Here is an 18,353-nt window from a genome sequence, read left to right as displayed (position 1 = left end):
AGGAGCATGGCTGGGTAGCAGGAGCCCTGTTCTGGAAGGCTTTTATTTCACAGGGGAACCTGTCAAAGTCCTAATGCTCTGATTCAGCCCTGGGATTAGTTCCAGAAACATAACTCTCTTGATTTATTTTCCTTTTTTTAAATTTGTTGCAACAGCATCTTAGAACTGCCTGCACTGCATGACTTTCTTTCTACTGTAGACATCAGTTTCAGGACCTCTGATGGGATGCAGGCTGATGCAGGGTGGGAAAACAGGAGCAGAAGGTCTCACTAACACCACTTTATTACTCTTTGGTACAGCACCAACTCCAATGGAACATCACTGAGTAGACACTGCGTAACATGTTATCTACCGCAAACAGGACTAACACTTGCTATAGCATGCAGCTGTTTTTAAAAAATAAATAAAATTAAACCATTCATTTTCAAGAAATGATAAAAAACCCTCCTCATTCTCATCCCATATTCTGAACAGATAAAGTATCTTTAGTAGAAGCCAAATAAGAGCTAATTAAAGTACTTCAGGATACACAGCAACAAAGCTCTATAGCTTGTATCACAATTCTGCTCTGAAGAAGAAACTATAGGAACAAGGAGAGACTGATGTTTCCTGTGGGATAAGCCATCATCGCTCCCTCTCCAACATCTTAAGTGTCTAAGCACCACTACCTGTGCTCACGTTACCCAGGGAGAAAATGCTTTCTCTGTATTTCTAGCTGAGCCCCCTCAGTTATTTTGACCTGACACCCAGAAGGGTTCCAGACACCTACAGGGGACGAGAGCATGCCAGCCACTGCTCTCCTACCCCACGCCACTGTTCTCCGGTAGCATCTTACCTTTTTTCTTCTTTGGTTGTTCAAATTCTGGAGTTTCTGGTGATTCAGCATAAGGGTCTGGGGCTTGGTGAACTTCCACCACCTCAGGGATCCCATCAAGCGTGACTGAGACATGTGTAATAGGAGCCACCATATCATCATCTTCAGTTGTGCCAAACATAGTTGCTTAAGGGAAAGGGACAAAAGGAATATTTTCACACAGCCACAAGGACTTTTAAAAGCCATTTTTAATAACAAAAATTTAAACATAGAATAAAATAAAAATAGGACACTTAAGGCCTTCATGGGAGAGAAGACTAGTTCATAATGGAATATAATTGTCCACAACAATTTACACAAGCAAAAGCAGTACTAAAATAGAACACTTTAATGATATAACCCACTCCCCCAAAAATTATTTGGTGATCACACATTTTTATTCATATTTAAAGCAATTTGCAGATGTGATTATTCTTTCATCTTGGCAGCATAAACAGACTAATCCTCTATCAGCCAAACAAAACACTGCAATCTTCACCACCCAACTTCATTCACACCTTCCCTCTGTAATTTTTGATTCTTTTCTTCCCTGTTCAACTCTGGCATGGCAATGAAATCTTTCACTGCATACAACACTGGGTTTCTGATATCCAAACTATGTATGTAAAGTCTACCCAGAACCAATTCCATGCAACCGTGCTGTACTAAATCCCTCCTTCTTTCAAAAACAAGGCAAATACAGACTGGATTTGCTTTCATTCAAAACTTACTTATTCTTTTTTCATCCAACATAGGACCAGGGGAGTCCATATTGAGAAGTGCTTCAGCAGCCTCGATTGTTTCAATTGTTTCATCTTCACTATGACAAGATGCCTCAACTAAAAGAGAGAAAAATTAATTCTTAACAAGCTACAAACTGGACTTAAAGCTTAACATATTTATTCCTACTTTATTTCTAGAAAAAAGTGGTAAACATGGTCTTCTACTAGGTGAGTAGTAACAGGTTATCTGGGGAAAAAAATGCACACTGCAATAATTTCATTTATTTAACACACTACATTTTTCAGATTGTATGTATTAAAAAAAAACCCAAAACAACACAAAGCCTTTGTTTCTGCCTCATCTTTCTAATCACTCTCTTTGCTGATCAAGCACATGCAGTAAAGCACAACATCCATGAACCCTAACAAATATCACTACCAGAAACAATATTCCAGACAGTATCTTTTAACAAAAAACCTATATTGCTAATTTCTTCTTATGGTGGTCCAAAGCAAGTGAATTCCATAATTAAGAGATGCTCACCAAAAACATCTTATCATTTAGCCTGGAGGACAGACAAGAAAATATTCCACAACCTTTATTAGAGAGCATACGATCTAAAGGTTTAACTGAATCCTAAACCATTCAAATCGACGAAGATTACAGGTAGGGCTAACAGCACAGGCTCCAGGAACACACTGAAAAGCAAACATAAAGCACAAAGAGCAATAAAGAGGGCTGTCAGACTTTTCAAAAATTTTGACTACTAGGCAATCCCACATCAATCTCATGAGGGTGGGTCATTAGACAAATCCAAACCTCTTGAGCATTAATTTATAATTAAGGTCATCTGAAGCTACGCACAAAAAAATACAATAAAATATCATTTTGCAAAATAACAGCTGTCCAAGAAGATATTGGTTTGACTGGAAAGAGTACCTTACCAGAGGATTTTTTTCAAAATAATTGTAGCGTGACAAGTAAGTTAGATGGTAGTTCCAGTAGCTGGTACTGTAAACCTTTAGAACTGTTTCACGTTCTTTTAGAAATTACTCTTTGTTGGATGGAAATGCATGGGCCAGGCTGCCTTATCCTTTGACATTAATTTGAAGGTACATTAGGGAATTCACTTCCACCTATCAAAGCTGTACAAAGGGTTGCATTAGTATTCACCTCCCTAGGACACCAATGAACCTTAGTTACTTTCTCAGTGCGGTAATGAGTCAGCATCACGCCTTCTCTCCCTGTTTAGCTTTGAGGAATTTTGGGTGGGGCACTCAAGGAGAGAGAAAAAAAAAAAAAAAAAAGGACACAGACTGACTGGCAGAGCAAGCAAAAATGCACCATAAAACACAACGCAATGACCTTGGAACATTTCCTCTTTGCATAAAACCAAAAGGCTTAGGCCAGAATTTCTACACTTAAACAAAACAAAACAGTAACAAGAAAGGATTCAGCTCACTAGCACTAAACAATCACACAGTTAAAAAAACAACCAAACAAATAACCCCCAGATTCACCCCAAATATTTACAGCTTCAGCAATCATATCATTAGGAGAGGGCAAAGATGAATGCAGCTTCATGCATCAGCCCTACCTCCTCCACCCAGCTGTGATTTACAGGCAGCACATGGGGCTCAGCAGAATCCTCCTTACCTTCTGGAATTTTTCTTGACCTTAGTCCTACCATGCCCCAAGCACCAGAGGCTCAGGCTAAGACACAGTGAAGTTGGCGGACACTGGGATCCCATGACCCACAGAGCAACTCACCCTGTTGTCTACAGGACCCCCTCCACCCCATGTCTTGCACAGACATTCAGACAATTAAGGCTCTGCACCTTCTGGCTGACATCTCCAAACAGGCTTAAGAAATTAAAAATGCAGAGCTGGGGATGATGACAGCGTGAAGAGAAAAGGGGAGGTAGTGAGTATGGACTAAGTTCCCGGCTTGGGAAGGCGTAGAGCAAGACAAGGCAATGAACAGCTGACACTTCTGTCGTGCAACTTGCAGGCTCAGGAGCTCAAGTGCAGAGCTCCTCAGACCCAAGAGATGAACAGCATCCCTAGGGAATGTCTGGCCAGTTGAGGAGGAGCCTGTGTCAAGTGCAGCCCATGCAGTCTGCGGGCATGCTCACGCTTAGCCTGTCAGTGCTGACTTCATCACTTCCGGTTCCAGGTTTTTTCTGTATGGGAACTTTCCATACCATCTACCAGCATAACAAAGACTGCGATAAGGATGTCACCCTAAACAAGGGCACACAGCACTGCCAAAGCAGCTGTCATCAGTTCTGACACTGTCTGAATGGAAGGGAAGGTAACTCGCCACGATCCATCTGACCTGAAGCCATCAAGCGGCACTGGTTTATGCTGCCACACACAATTTAAAAGCTAGCAGTGGTACCCCCTGGTTCTCAGTGCTGCAGGCAGGGAGGAGGGAGCAGCCACTGTTTGCTCTTTCCTTGGAGAAAGCTCTATGAGGAGCAAACCCTCCTGCTTGATTTCAGGCGTTGAGGTGAGGCAGAGTCAATTCTTCACTCTGCATAACAGCAGGCAAGGCAGAGCTTGTTACATCACCGCTACACCGTGTGGCTAAAAATCAACCATCACTATCCAAGACTAATGAAAGGAACTTATAATAGCAATATAAATAAACATAGAAATTAATATAATCTGATGCTTGCAAAAAGCATAAGGAGCACCAGCTATCTGTCTATCCATTGAGACAGAATGGCAAAAGTAAGTTTCTTAACCTCATTAATGCCATCGCTAACACCCTTCAAGCCTTTTCTTAGATGATGACTTCACAAAGTGGTTTGAGACAAATTAATACTTCCCTGTTGCTGAAAAAACAAGGGCTGTGGGTCTTCTTCCCATCTCTGCAGTTGGTTCATGATCCAAACTCTGTCACTTAACACAAGCTAGGCTTCACAATTTTTTGATAATGCAGCGAGACAATTTAGTGTTATAAAAGGCTCAAAAGCAGTTTTTTGGGTTTTGCTGGGTTAGCACATTGAATTACAACAACTCAAGAACTAACACAAATAAGGTGTGGTGTACTGCACAGGGGAGATGGAGCACAACCTCTTTGTCCTACAAGCGGCAAGATGATAATTAACATCACTCGAGACAGAGATCAGAGATAAACAACTCAACTAGCAAAGTCAAGCTGGTGTCTGTTATTTTAGTTTTCCTCTTAATGTTGCAGAAAGGTATTCCAATCACTGGCAGTTATGATACAGTAATAAATTTAAGAAGAATTGGGATGAAATAGCTTGTTACACTTTGGTGAAGTCAGCGCTGAAAGAATGGTGGTGGTGGAGGTCACTTGTGAGAAGCATCAGATTTCAAATGTTATCTTGAATAGGTATAAACTTAAAAAAAAAAAAGAGGAAAAAAGAGGGGGGAAAAGGAAAAAAAAAGCAGCAAAAAGGGGGGGGAAGGAGAAAAGAATAGAAGGGAGGGAGGGAAAAAAGGAAGGAGGGGAGGAAAAAGAAGAAAGAGGAAGGGAAAAGGGAACACCACACCCAGAAGGAACTTAGCTTTTTTCCCAGGGTACTCTACAAGTTCTTGTTTAACTGAGCAAGCCAGAAATGTAAGCGTCTCTACCTGCATGCCACCTGCATGCCAATTACAGCCCAGTTACTGCGAATCCAGGTTGGCCATGGACCAGCGCTCATGGTTAGCGTGAGACCCGCCCAAACTCAGCTTTCTGCTCTTCTCACCTGGCAGAGAAAGAAACTATGCCTCACCCTGGAAGGTCCCCGCCTCAGTCCAAAGTTCTGCTTTCCCTGCTCCTACTTAGCATCTTTTTTGAGAGTTTTACACTGCTTTTGGCAGTCCCATCTCGCTTCTGTCGCTTCCCCGGTGGCCAGCAGCTCTGCAGAGCAGACAGCACGAGTCCTTGTCGAGGCCAAGAGAAAGGCTGTGCTAGTCACAGCTGTGTTTAAATTCACTGCTGGTTTTATTATAGACAAAAACAGGGACCGCAGAGCCTCAAAGTATCACCAGAAGAAACATGAAGTTGATAAAAGTAGAAAGAGATCCATTAAACACTGACAGAGCCCCCTTTTGCAGAATAGCTAGCTGTTAAATTTAAGCAATTGCTTTTTAATATCAACTCCAAGCTGACTGTTAACCAACACTGGAAAACAGAGTTTAAGAACACAGATATTTCAGGTCACATACACATCACCCTTCATTTTCTTTTTTAAATACGGCTTTAAAATTTGTAAGGAAAATTATCTCATTGAGGAGCTATATGGAAAATCTTCACCATTTTTAACCAGATGCTACATAATTTCTTTACAAAGTAACTGAAAACGTACCCTTTTTTTTACAATTGGCATCTTGTCAACTAAAGATCCTCACAGATTAACACTATGAGGTTCTGTTTCCACCTAACTACCCCTCTGGATTTCCTTGTAGCATCATAAATGATCACTGAAGGCACTGGGTTTGTGCAGGACTGTAGCACCTAACACCTCTTTGCCTTCATTCTCCTACCCGACCGGCTTGGCTTGTGCCACGAATGCTAGAGCTTCAGCAAATGTATAAGCCAAATGCTACCAAACTTAGAAATTATGTAAAATAACTTCTGAACTGGTTACTAAGCACCATTATCGATCCATGAAGATGCACACTTCCATGCTCCTGATTCAGACTAGAGCACGGGGCATCTAAGTGCAAATTTTCTGTCCCTTATCCCCATAAATTGTCTCAGTGCAGCTGCTTCCCTGATCCCACCAAAACAACACCAGAACAAGTGAACTGCAAAATGGTAGAGTTTGATTAACTGTTATTTTATAAATTAAACTGGCCAGGCATGGCAAAGTTAATAATAATAATAATACTAGAAATATTTTCAGGAAGTTTCATAATCCAATTAGTTCCTCCTTCCCATGCATCTTATAACTGCAATTAGTTACATTAAGAAGGTAAATAAAGTGTAGCAAATTGTACCATCTGACAAGTTGGCCTAGAATTTATTCTGCACAGAACACTATCCCCTGTATTTTTTTCAGACAGAAGAAACCACAATTCAATATTCCGTTTAGAGACAAAACTTCATTCAAAGCCAAATGCTCCAATTTATTTTCTTCATCACCCTCTACTACATGATGGTTAATAATTTATAAAGGCCCATAATACAGGCAGCAAACTGACCACACACATTGCCATCACAGTTTTTCCAGGGCAAAGTACTTTTAAAGAGGAGAGTGATAAGTCTGCCTATTCATTATTAAAAAAACAAAGTGTGAGCATTAATGTAACTAAAAAGCTGGTTGTTAGCCATCTTTCAGCAGGGTTTCATGTGAAACAGATGCTGTTCTTATAGTTTTCTTCACGTTATAATTTATACTACAGATAAGTAACCACCCCTGTGTGATAGCTGGGATTTTGAAGGACTGAAGCTACATCCTATAGCTGGAAAAACCTACCAGTGTCCATCGTTCTGCAAATAGATCCCTAAAAAATAATTGCTGCAGTTTCAGGAGAACTACTGCTAGTTTCTGTTAGTTTAGGAGAAAAGAGAAGCTTAATACATGACAGAGTCATAAAACAAGACTGAAAAACTGGCAACTTTGAGTATTAAGCAGCCATTTCTCTGTAATGTTTAGTCACAAATGATGGCAGTTTCAGTTTCGTTTTGCTGTGAACTTCAGTCTTATGAATATTTTAACTTGGAATTAGTGCCGTCTTTATAACATCTTTCTCAAAGGCATAATGTGGAAGGGACTGAAAAGACTGGTACAAACTTCAAAGAGCAAAACAACGCATTTCATTGTTGAGACCAAACACACCCCATGAAAAAAATCAAGATGGGAACTTCAAAAAACAGAAGGAAAAAAAAGCAGCTGAAAAATAGAGTTGGCGGGAAATTTCAGAGGCAGCCTACGGCAAGCCATGCTTGAACCACATCTCTTCCATCGCAGCCTTGCAGTTCAAGGTGGCAGCTGCGGCCGCAGCCAATGTTTGCCTGCAGCAGGCAGGAAGGTGATGGGGGCCTCCTTTCCTAATGTCCTCTCCTCACCTCCTGTGGGATGCTGTTGCACCCCTAGGTCCCCAAATTCTGCCCCACTTCTGTCAGGTAGGATGGCTCCCTGCCAGAAACCAGGGCTGAGCTGCTAGAGCTGCCCGCCTTCCATCCTGAGCAGGAGCTTCCAGCAGCACCGCTGGTCCCTGCCCAGCCTGGGCTCATCCAGCACTGCAAAACCAGGGACTTTACTTTCCAAGGAAACCCACAGCACACACAGTAGCTATCAGGATGGAAAGTGTGAAATAGATAATTAGTTAATGTCTCCTTCACAACAATAATCTGTGCAAAGTGGCAGCTTCAGTTTTCTAAGGACTTTGCCTTTAAAGAAAAACAGATTGCTTGAACTACAATGGATGATGGGAACAATACTGTCCTTGTCTGCCTCTGAAGTATCCCAGAAACCCTTGGAGCCCATCGGTTACAAGGATTACATATTTTCAGTTTCTGGCAGCAATTTGCAAACCCTTCTCATGTGACCAGCAACAAAAAAAAAGTTAACAAGAGAATTCACAAAAGTGGAGTTTCACAATTACTCATGCAAGTAAAAATTCACACACGATATATTACAGTGACTATAGATTCATAAAAACGATCCCAATGAAAAATTCACACATTGCATTAAGTGGTGCTTAAGTAACACACTAAGGAAATGCCAGTTGCAGTGTGAATAATTAATATGAATAGCAAGTGAATAGTTGGCAAGAGGTCTCAACTTGAAATAATGTTTAAGTATGTAAAACCTTCTTGAATAATCAGCTAACTTATTCGTATGGTCACAGTCTGTTCACAGATAATTCACTACTAAGAAAAAAAAAAGAGCCATATTTATCAGATAAAACCATTTACTGAGAACAGCTCATGTCAATTTACTCTGTCAACTGTTCCTCATGTCATGTTTTGTTGCGTTTTTGTTTTGCTTTTGGTGGTAAAAGATTATATCAGAGTATGGCTTTGGAAATAATGTCAAAAGCATGACTGTAACCAGCAAACGGTCTCCAGCCCTGCAGATAGTCCAGGTGTGGAACCTAATGGCTGAAAAAAGACACAGAAACAGATCCCCGCTCTGTGAAGTGTCTACCCCACCTTTCAAACTTGTTCTACAAAAATGTTCCAAATGCAAGCATTCAGTGAGGAGTTGTTTTTTAAAAAATGTGACGTATCTTTGAGTTTTCCTCTTGAGGGTTATTTTCTCTTTGGGGCTACCTTTTCTAATAGAATTTACACAGAACATCTGTATTTAGTATAAACCATTATTAGAGATCCAAAATGAATACTCTGCTGAGCATACTCACATTAGTAAGTCACGCTAACGCGCACATTTTACGGCTAACTGTATACCCTCGGGAAGCTAAAAGCAGTGTATCTACTCAAACTGCATATTCCTGCTTTTTGGTATGTATGTTTACTTGGGTACATACCAATCATTAAATAAGAGCAAACAAATCCTGTGAAGAGCAAAGAAAAATCTTGTTCATACTCTGAGGAGGACTCTGTGTCTTAATCTCTGTTGATAGATGAAACTCTTCACCATTATCAGCCATGCAGCTGGGACTGAAAGCCACCTGCTAATGGTATTAATGCCATTTTCTCAGTCTTGTACAGAATATACAGCATTCAATGCTACTATAATTTTATTTCCTGTTGGTTTTTGTCATTAAGCTTCTTTCACCACTAGCCACAGCCACCTTGGTGTAAAAACACAGCACAGAAATTTTTTATTGCCAACCTGTGAGGGTGATATCATCATCTTCTATGATTTGCTCCTCTGCGACGTCCAGAGAGCTCTCAGTGATCATGTCACTAGGTTCATCCACACAGGTTAAGCCAGAGTAGTTGTGTAGAAGGTCTGCACTAGGCACATGCTCCACGATGACAGCAGGGAAAATAGATGGATCACCAAGCTGGGGGACAGAAAAAGCAAAAATTAAAATAACAGTAGCTACACTACAACCAATCTAACCATCTACTGATTAATACTTCAGGAGAATTATACAACATCACTTGAATATTAAACCATCAAGAGGGAGTACCAAAGAATGAGATTATTTTTAGCACATAAAACCAAGTATCAGCAGTGTCCCACTATGGGCCAGAGGCTGTAATATCTAGTACATTGACTTTAGTCCAGTAGGTAATACCAGACTCTCACAACACTATTTTGCAGCATAAAAACTGACAATCCAGAGGAGTGGCACAGCACAGTAAATGCTAAACTTTGCTGGCAATAATATTGGGCAAGCAGCTTGCTGCAAGCACTTTAATCTTTTGCTCTTCCCGTCAAGCTGGGCGTACAGGAGTCCTGTGGCTGTCACGACTGAGCAGAACTCTCATAGTCACAGTGTGTCCCACGAGACTCTTGTTGAAATCACTATTTTAGGGCACACTTGCTACAAGAGCAAGAGGTGTAACAGGGAGTGCTTCACACATGTGCCATAGTACTCTCCCTCTCTAATTCTTATGACCTTAGTAACTTGACATTACTTCCCCCCGCCCTCATTCCTATGTCTGCTTTTATCTGTTAGTTATTCTGCATCAGATACAGAAGAGGTAGCTGAGAACACAGAAATTAATCTGACCAGTGATTATAAGAAGATACCCACTCAACAGGAAGAGGTTTTCAGAAAATACCATTTACTACAGACACAATATTTCCCAAAGCGAGTCTTTTGAAATGTCATTTGCAGGAAGAAAGTCATTGCTGATGATAGCAGAGCAGGCTCAAAAAGAGTCTAGTGTAACTCTAAGGCTCTCTCACTATAAAAATAAATCACACTATGAATGTGGCAAGCTTAAAAACAAGAAAACAAACCAGAAAGTTGCTAAAACATGTTTCTAAGAAAACCAGCATATGTACATTTGGTCTCACCCTCCAAAGAAGAGCACAGATATGCACAGATCAAGCAGTTTTTTTATTTAACCACACAAGAAAAAAAACCCCAACCTTATGATTATGAGCTTGCTTAGGGATTGCTCATGTCTCACCATTTTGCCATTACACACAGTGCCACCAACAGAAAATGGTGTCAGAGCTATTGGCTCAACACAGACAAGGGCTATGGGAGTAAGCCTCTGCTAGGGAAGAGTCTGGAAGGTAAGCACCAAAAGCAGAAAGTGCAATTAGAAATTTTAAAAGGCAGTAATTACCACTTTACATTGCTCTGTGTTTTGTAAAACATGTCTCAGCAACAACTGTGGGAAAGGGCAATCAGGAAAAAAGGAAGAACTAAGAAAGAAAAGGAGTAGTTCTATGGGCTTCTATCATGGACAGTCTGCTAAACAAAAAAACCCCTAACAAAACCAAAAGCAAAAAACCTGCAAACGACCTACCTACTCTACCAAACATAATCTTCAAAATAGAGTAACATGGTACAAGATCAATAAAAAAGAACAAAGCAGAGAGCAGTTAAAGCCCTGCAATCACACTGACAGGTGTACACCCAGTCAAGCAATGAGGCAGCTTCTACCCCACACCTTTGCGGTCACCTCTCTCAGAGCCTGCATCTTGCTTGGGCTGAGAAACAGAACCACTGGTGGCCAAGAGGTCCCTGCTGTTCCTCAGAAAGCACCATGTTCACATTGCACATCTTGGTTGTTTACTGACCCTAACATCCCAGATCCTATTTGCTTCCAGGCAAGAGGAAACAAATAGATTTGCTTAAATAAAAGCCAAATCAGTAAACAAGACAAAGCACTGCAAAGAGAGAAGAAAAAATACTGCATGCATTATAAAAAGATTTTATTTTCAACAATATGTTCCAGAAACTAGAAGGAAGATGGTCTGTTGAAGCCTCATTACCAAGATAAAATACATGCTACAAAAATAGTTTAAGCACTCCAATTTCAGTAATATGCCAACTGCATGTAACTTCTGGGATGTAAGTTATATATTGCATGCCCATATATGCAACTACATTTAAAAAAAAAAAAAAAAAAAAGAAGGATTACATATGACACTCCACTCAGGCTTCTGTCACCTGCAAGCTTTGCAAGCACCTGTTCAATATCTTTCTGAGCAGGTAAAATCTACAGATTTTAGGTGGGGAAGATTCAAGTAAGACGACTTCGCTCTTCTCGTCCTGCTCTAGCTCATAGACACTAGGGGTGAAGTACATCTCACCTAACTTCAGACAGCTGTGGTGCAAATGCTTGGACTTGAGCTAGTAATCCCCCCCCAGGTTTCCTTCAGAACCAACAAAGAAAAATGGGTATTTCCAGGGCACAATTTTCCTCCCCAGTTTTAGGCTCCTGTGCTACAACAGGATGAATCATGCCTTAAAAACGCCTATTCTTCTCTGTTGACTGTAAAAGGGTGGAGGCATTGGGGTGCCTATTTCTGATGTAGGTGTCCATCTCCTGCACACTCATCGGCAGATGGCCAGATGCCTCCCCACCATGTCTGTGAAGCAAGGTGCTCTTTCCTCCCTGCTTCTGCCATTGCACCAACTTGATGGCTGCAGCATCTGCAGCAACTTATCAAGTTGCCTATGCTTAGGATAAGCCTCATGTTAGCTTCTGGATAAAAAGAACTGCTCTGGCTCAGCACCATCCTTCTCTAATGACTGATGCTCACATCACTGATTTGGCCTCCGAGAGGCAAAACCACCTCCAGCACTGCTGTTATTCTTTAGCAGGGAGAAGTCATAAAAAACTGTTTCAGAATAATAAACAAAATACAGACAAAACCAATTGTCACACATTTTCAGCTCAGTTTCTCAAAGCCCTATTTATATCACACCCTACTTGCCACTCTGCTGTACAACTGAATTACCAAATCCCAGACACCCACGTGTTACTGAAACACGCTTCACCACTGACTGGTGTTTCCCATGGTACTGAGTAGTGCTGCTGTCATGCATTTCAGCAGCAGTTGGCTTGCTCTGTACGATCAGATGGGATCTGCTCTGCAAGGTTAAACTGTATTTTTACCATGTCTAGAAACAACCATCATACACATACTTTGACACGGTCATTGTGTCTGTCTACAGGCAGAGAAACCCCCATGGCAGCGGAAAAGCTCGAAGCTTAAACTCGGAGCCGGACTGTCCAAGGAGCTTGCTGACGTACACTTCCGAAAGACAAGAGACGAACAGAAAAGCATTCACTAATAGTAAGACACTTTAAATGTGGTTTCTTTAAATTAGTGACAGTTTTGAACTGAAGAGTTGGAATAAATCTCACTTCTTGTGGACTTCTATTTTTAAAACCATTGTTACACTTTCTTCCAACTCATACCTTACAGAGGTACAACATATGGATCTTCTCTCCTGACGCAGTTGTGAAAAGGCTGGAACAAACATTACATGCTTTCAGAGAGAAAAGCATTCACACAACTGCAAACAAATCTAATTTGAAATGCATTTTTGCAGACACCATCTAACTTTTTTATGCAATATATGCATTTGGTTATAATTTCATTACCAAGCATTTAATTCAGTTTTAGAAGCTACTACTAATGTATGTTGATGTTTGTGTGACTGTTGAGATGAAGATCTCACCTTAGTATAATGTTCTTGATTGAATTGAAAGAGCCTGAATCCCAATTGAAAGCCAAGCTAAAGCTTCCTGTAGCTCTGTTGTTTTAAAACACAGGAATAACTTTGCAGACATTTGGAACTGCAGAAGAGCCCATGTCTACTATGGCTCCCTTTGATGCTAGTGTGTAATGAGAATTACACACAGGGAAAATATTACATAAAGAATGAGAAGGTAGTGATTCAATTAAGACAAATTAAATTACCTTTCTAATAGCAAGATCATAAAATAATTTATTTCTAATACAAAGGTGGCTTTACATGCACTAACAAAACGAAAGAGTGCAAAGTATCCCAAAATTTTAAAAAGTCATAAATTAAAGTGTCAGCAATCATTTTCAAGAAATCAATATATAAATCCATAGAAGAACAATTTGTGTATTTTTTCCTTTCCCCTACTTCTGCTGCTTCATCTTTCTTATGCAAAATATACTTAAAATATGACACCCTAGCTCCGTCAAAGCTTTAGTTTGGCTTCTACACATCTCCCACGTCTGCTGGACACATAAAGGACTTGAGCTACTGCTGAAATCTTCCCTAGTCTTAAGACACCAAATTCCTCACTGTAGTTTATCTACAAACCAGTCCTGTAGACCAACCTTCAACAATTTGGAGGAGCACAAAGCTTCAGACAGATGCTGAAGTCCACAGAAGGTGCTGTGAGCAGGTCCCTGAAAGTATCGATCATCCTCCATGACCCCCTGAAAACTAAATCCTGCCCTCCTCCAGAGGCCAAAGGCAGCAATTTCCTTCCTGCTCTCAAATTCTTCTTGGGTGTTTGACATGCTGACATGGTGTTTCTTTTTTTCTCTGAGAATTTTCTCATCAGCTATCACCAACTGACAGATCAAAACACCATCCTGGTTGTGGAAACGGAAAATAAGCAAGGGCATTTCTTCTGCTCTGGAGGTACCGTCTTCTCATACTACAAGTCCTGTGAGGAAGAAAACTTGTCCCAGGAATATGGTGACTAGCTTCTAACTGGTGTGGAATAAATTTTGTTCAAGTGAGTGATGGGTGGGAAGAAAGACACACAATAGATAGAAGTCAGGAAAAGCTACATGGGGAAAAAAAAAAAAAAAAAAAGAAGACAGAAAGAAACCTCAGTGAAAAAAACCCTGGCTTTTTAACAGAGCGACAGAATTCAGGCTTGCAATACAGTTGGCCATATACTAAAAAAACAAACAAACAAACAAAAAAACCAACAAAAAAAACCACAAACCCAAACAAAACAAAACAAAATTAGGCAAAGTGACTTTGGGGACTAATAGACTTTCGTTTTCTCTTGCTGAAGGTTCCTGTGCCAACAGCAGAGGTAGCTTCTTGACTTTAAAGATGCTCCCATGGCCAGCATCTGAGAAAATACCAAGTTTCACAGAGGGATGCTGGAAGCAGATAAATGCTGCTTGCTCTCCTGGGGAGACAACCTCATTACAGATCTCACAATCATTTCCTTAAATTCTTCATAAAACTGCAAGCGGATAAGGGAGAGGACTTTCTGCAGGAGCTGGAAAGAGCCAAAAAATGTAGACCTTGGTCTTGACCGGTGACTTAATGTTTCAGAAAGCCCATGGCAACACCAGGGAACATGGAAGAGCAAACTACAGCATGAGAAGATGGTGCATAAGTCATGGCCCAACCTAAGGGCTTGGACCCCTCTTCCTCAGAAGAAGGGAGGAGAGACTCATCCTTCAGAGACACAGGAGGTGTCTTCAGGCACAGGTTACTACTACACATGTCAGAGCCACTCAAGAGCACCTCTTGGCACAGAGCAGTCATGCTGGGGACCATGCTAGCAATTTAATGGTTGCAATGATTCAGTGTGCCCCGAGCATCATTTAAAACCTCCTAGTATGGATCCAGCCTCTGTGGCTGCTTTTATTCAGCTTTTTAAATTAAGAATGTCCTGATCAAATATCACGTTAACTGTAAGTTAATGAAGGACTAAATGAAAAGACATTGAGAGGAGAAGCTGCTGACATGAAGCAGTTTTAGCCAGTGGCACTGACTCGGCCAAAGCCTGTAGGAGCTCCTGCCCGGTTTTGTATGTGTAGTCTCTCTCTCCAAAATAAAAAAGAGGGGGGGAAAAAAAGCAAGCCCTCTATTTAACAGGGATCTCTGACACGAAGCAGCAGCCAGACAGCTTATTAGTATCATTAGTGCAAGCCACTTGTTCCCTTCTCAAAATTACGAGGATATTTTCATCCCATTTCTTCCTCACCATACATGCACAATGTGATAAATGAACCCTCCAATAAAAAAAAATTAAAAGGGATAAAGCTGATAAGAGAGAGCCTTTCCCATTCACACAGGGCCACGTGATTAAGTTCTTCCCATTGGTGTCTGCCACTGGCTGAATGCTTACATTCGCAAATGGACTCTTCATAATTTATGGTTGTTTAACCAAGACTTTAAAAAAAAAAAAGAAAGCAATGAATTATTACTTCCCTGAAAGACTGAGCATAGCTGCCATCTAGACCCCGAACCTCTCCCCACAGCTGTTCCACATCCCGACAGCTCTTGGCACAACAGAGCTCCAGGAAAAGCTTTTGACAGGAAGAAAAGTACCAAAGTTCTTGCAAGGCCAGCTTTTGGGGGCATCATTAAAAAAATTACACAAAGATCAGTTAAATGACACCTACGTATAAATATGTCACCTTTTGTATACTGATGAAGATCAAAAAAATGCTTTTGACCAACACAGAGCATTTGCAGAACTAAAGTTTTTGCGAAGTACACAAATCGTGTTATCCATCCCTAAATACAACTAAACTGTCAGAATTTAGAAACTTCAGGAGTAGCAAAAGCAACAGTTCCTATGTTGTAAAAAGCAAATCAAGCAGGTATAAGCAATAAACAATCTTTTTGGGTTAATGTTGTACTATAAATCCTTGTCCTAGGCTAAGCAAGCTGAATCTTGCTCCATTCCCTATGCAGGACTTCTTTTTTGTAACTGAGTATTGAAGATCTATTTCCATGCAGCCAGCTGGCTGGCTACCTCCATCTTTGATAACTGAACTAAGTCAGCCCAGTGATTTAAGAGGAGCTTGCATCCGACTTGCAGTGATGGACTGTCTGCTATGCACTCCCTCTTTGGCCTGTCACATCTTTTGACTTCATCACCTTTAGGTTATGCTACAGGACGCCTTCTTTCCTTAGGCTTCATCTGGAGTAGGATTTACTGGGGCTATGGGATAAATGCCAACGTTGTTCTGGAGCTGGAGAAAGCTCTGTTTAGGGAGGTTCTACTGCCCTGTTGAGTGCACTTTAATTTTTTTTGAAGTTTTTCAGGTGAGCATCTGAAGAAATTGCAAGAGGCATAATGCATAGCTAAACTGAAAAAAACCGACATTTGCTTGTATTGCTCCTTCCAGAAACCACACAGAAGTAGCCCTCCCCATCTCAATTCTCCCCTCTCCCATTGGCTTGTAAAGTAAAGCCAGCAATGAACAACAAACAGAGGTAATAAATAAGGCTCGTTTTTGACTATGTTTGTGCAATTCCCATATCTAAATCCCCAGGCTACCACAAGCTCTGGAAAAATACAGGGAAGGAAGTTACATTACTAGTTCCACCCAAAACTGAGTTAGCACTTTAGACAGACAACACTCAGTTCATTGAAATGATGTCGCATGACTCTCACAGCAGAAACGCGCCACTGACCCAGCAAGATATTAGGCCATACAGAAAACCCAGAGACAAGATTATAAAGCCAAAAGTAATTTTGAAAGAGAGAAGGATAAATGTTTTTCATATTCACAAAAAAGAGGAATAGTTTGTCATGGCACTTCTCAGTCTTTTAAGAACTGTCTCTCCACAACACCCAGACAGCTGATTTCCTGTTAATAAATGCAAAACCCTACTATTAACCACCACCTATAGAGGAGCTACCTGATTTTTACAATAGGAATCGTTCACTGAAGCCTCAGGACTCACAGGATGTGGTTTAGATAATCAACACTTAACTTAGAGCCTCCTCAGATAGAAGGAGGCACCCCTGCAGTGTGAAAGAAGCAATTTAAATTATTTTGAGGCTTATTTCTGAATAGCTGACACAGAGTAACACAATTTAGAAACCAATCTGTAGAAAGCAGTGAGCAGGTACCTACTGCTCCTACCAGTCATCTGTAGTACAACCGTTACTCTTATTCAGAATTTTATCCTAGCACACCAGGAAAGCTAAAACTACTCTCAAATACCAGAATTTGGGAAATTCTGCATCACAAATGGATGGATTCTACTGACACAAATCAGCAACACAGGAAAAACATTTTCAGAGAAAGATGTCTCTGCAATGCTGCAGAAGTCATAACATTTCAACCAATTTCTGTTCTGCACATGCAAGTTACAGGAAGCAACAGGAAGCTTTTGAAACAGCACAAAGATCTACTGCAACAATAATAACCTCAATGTTTGCTGGTTTTGTGTTTTACACTACATTCTTCCTCATGCTTTCATAATATTCCTAGCACCAACTTGTACAAATATGGTTTCTTACACCGTCCCATACCTGCTGCTCATCCTCCATGACGTTGCTGGCAAATTCAAACACAAGTTCATTCTGCTGTACAACTGCTGCCATAATAACGCATTCCCAGGTCTCAGCTGTATATACAAAGAAAAATGTTCTCAAATGCGAAAGAACAGAGAGCGTCGCCCAGGTCTAGCTGGGCAGGAAGGCAGGATCACGGAATTAATCAAGTATCAGTGTTCGTATTTCTTAGATCATCGGTGTTCCTAGGTTCTTCTCTTCTCAAAGGGAAACAAACCAAGGGAAATCCTTTCCTGAGTTGTTCTTCCCACCTCGATAGCCTTTATCACTGTGGAGGGAAAAAATTAAAAAGTCATAATTAAGAAATTATTGTTTTAGCTATGTGAAATAGTTGCAGTCACAACAAAGCTTGCTCCCAACTATAACTGTTCTAACTCCAAGGAAGTCAGACACCTTTTGTATCTTAAGAGGTATTACTTTTACCGATTAACACCTGCAAATTTTCATTCCCTTAAAACTGTTTCAAGAAGTAAGACAAAGGGCTTCATATAAAAAGCAAGAGACTAAGAAAAAGATACGAAAGTTAACAAAAAGAAAATTAATGTTTTAGTTTCATTCATATGCACAGTTTTCACATCAGTTAGTAACTCTCATCTTTAAGGTATATTCAAAGTAAAAATACAAAACCCAGACTGACCTAGTCAGCTGTAGGATATC

The 18,353-nt window shown here is 40.6% G+C and overlaps 1 protein-coding gene across 1 annotated transcript in view; it reads right to left on the bottom strand.

Moving 5' to 3' along the window:
* Nucleotides 1-17,963, bottom strand: part of ELF1 (E74-like factor 1 (ets domain transcription factor)) — a 26,843-nt gene extending 8,880 nt beyond the window's left edge. The window contains exons 1-4 of the mRNA XM_010076216.1: nt 17,655-17,963; nt 9,340-9,514; nt 1,585-1,692; nt 836-1,000 (exon numbers count right to left, since the gene is read on the bottom strand). Of these exons, the coding sequence (XP_010074518.1) occupies nt 836-1,000; nt 1,585-1,692; nt 9,340-9,514; nt 17,655-17,726 (520 nt within the window). The 5' untranslated portion in view covers nt 17,727-17,963. The remainder of the gene's footprint in view (nt 1-835; nt 1,001-1,584; nt 1,693-9,339; nt 9,515-17,654) is intronic.
* Nucleotides 17,964-18,353: the final 390 nt, after the last annotated feature.

The sequence above is a fragment of the Pterocles gutturalis genome, unplaced genomic scaffold (genome assembly GCF_000699245.1).
Source record: "Pterocles gutturalis isolate BGI_N339 unplaced genomic scaffold, ASM69924v1 scaffold18568, whole genome shotgun sequence".
NCBI lineage: Eukaryota > Metazoa > Chordata > Aves > Pterocliformes > Pteroclidae > Pterocles > Pterocles gutturalis.
This window is presented reverse-complemented; position numbering and strand designations above follow the sequence as displayed.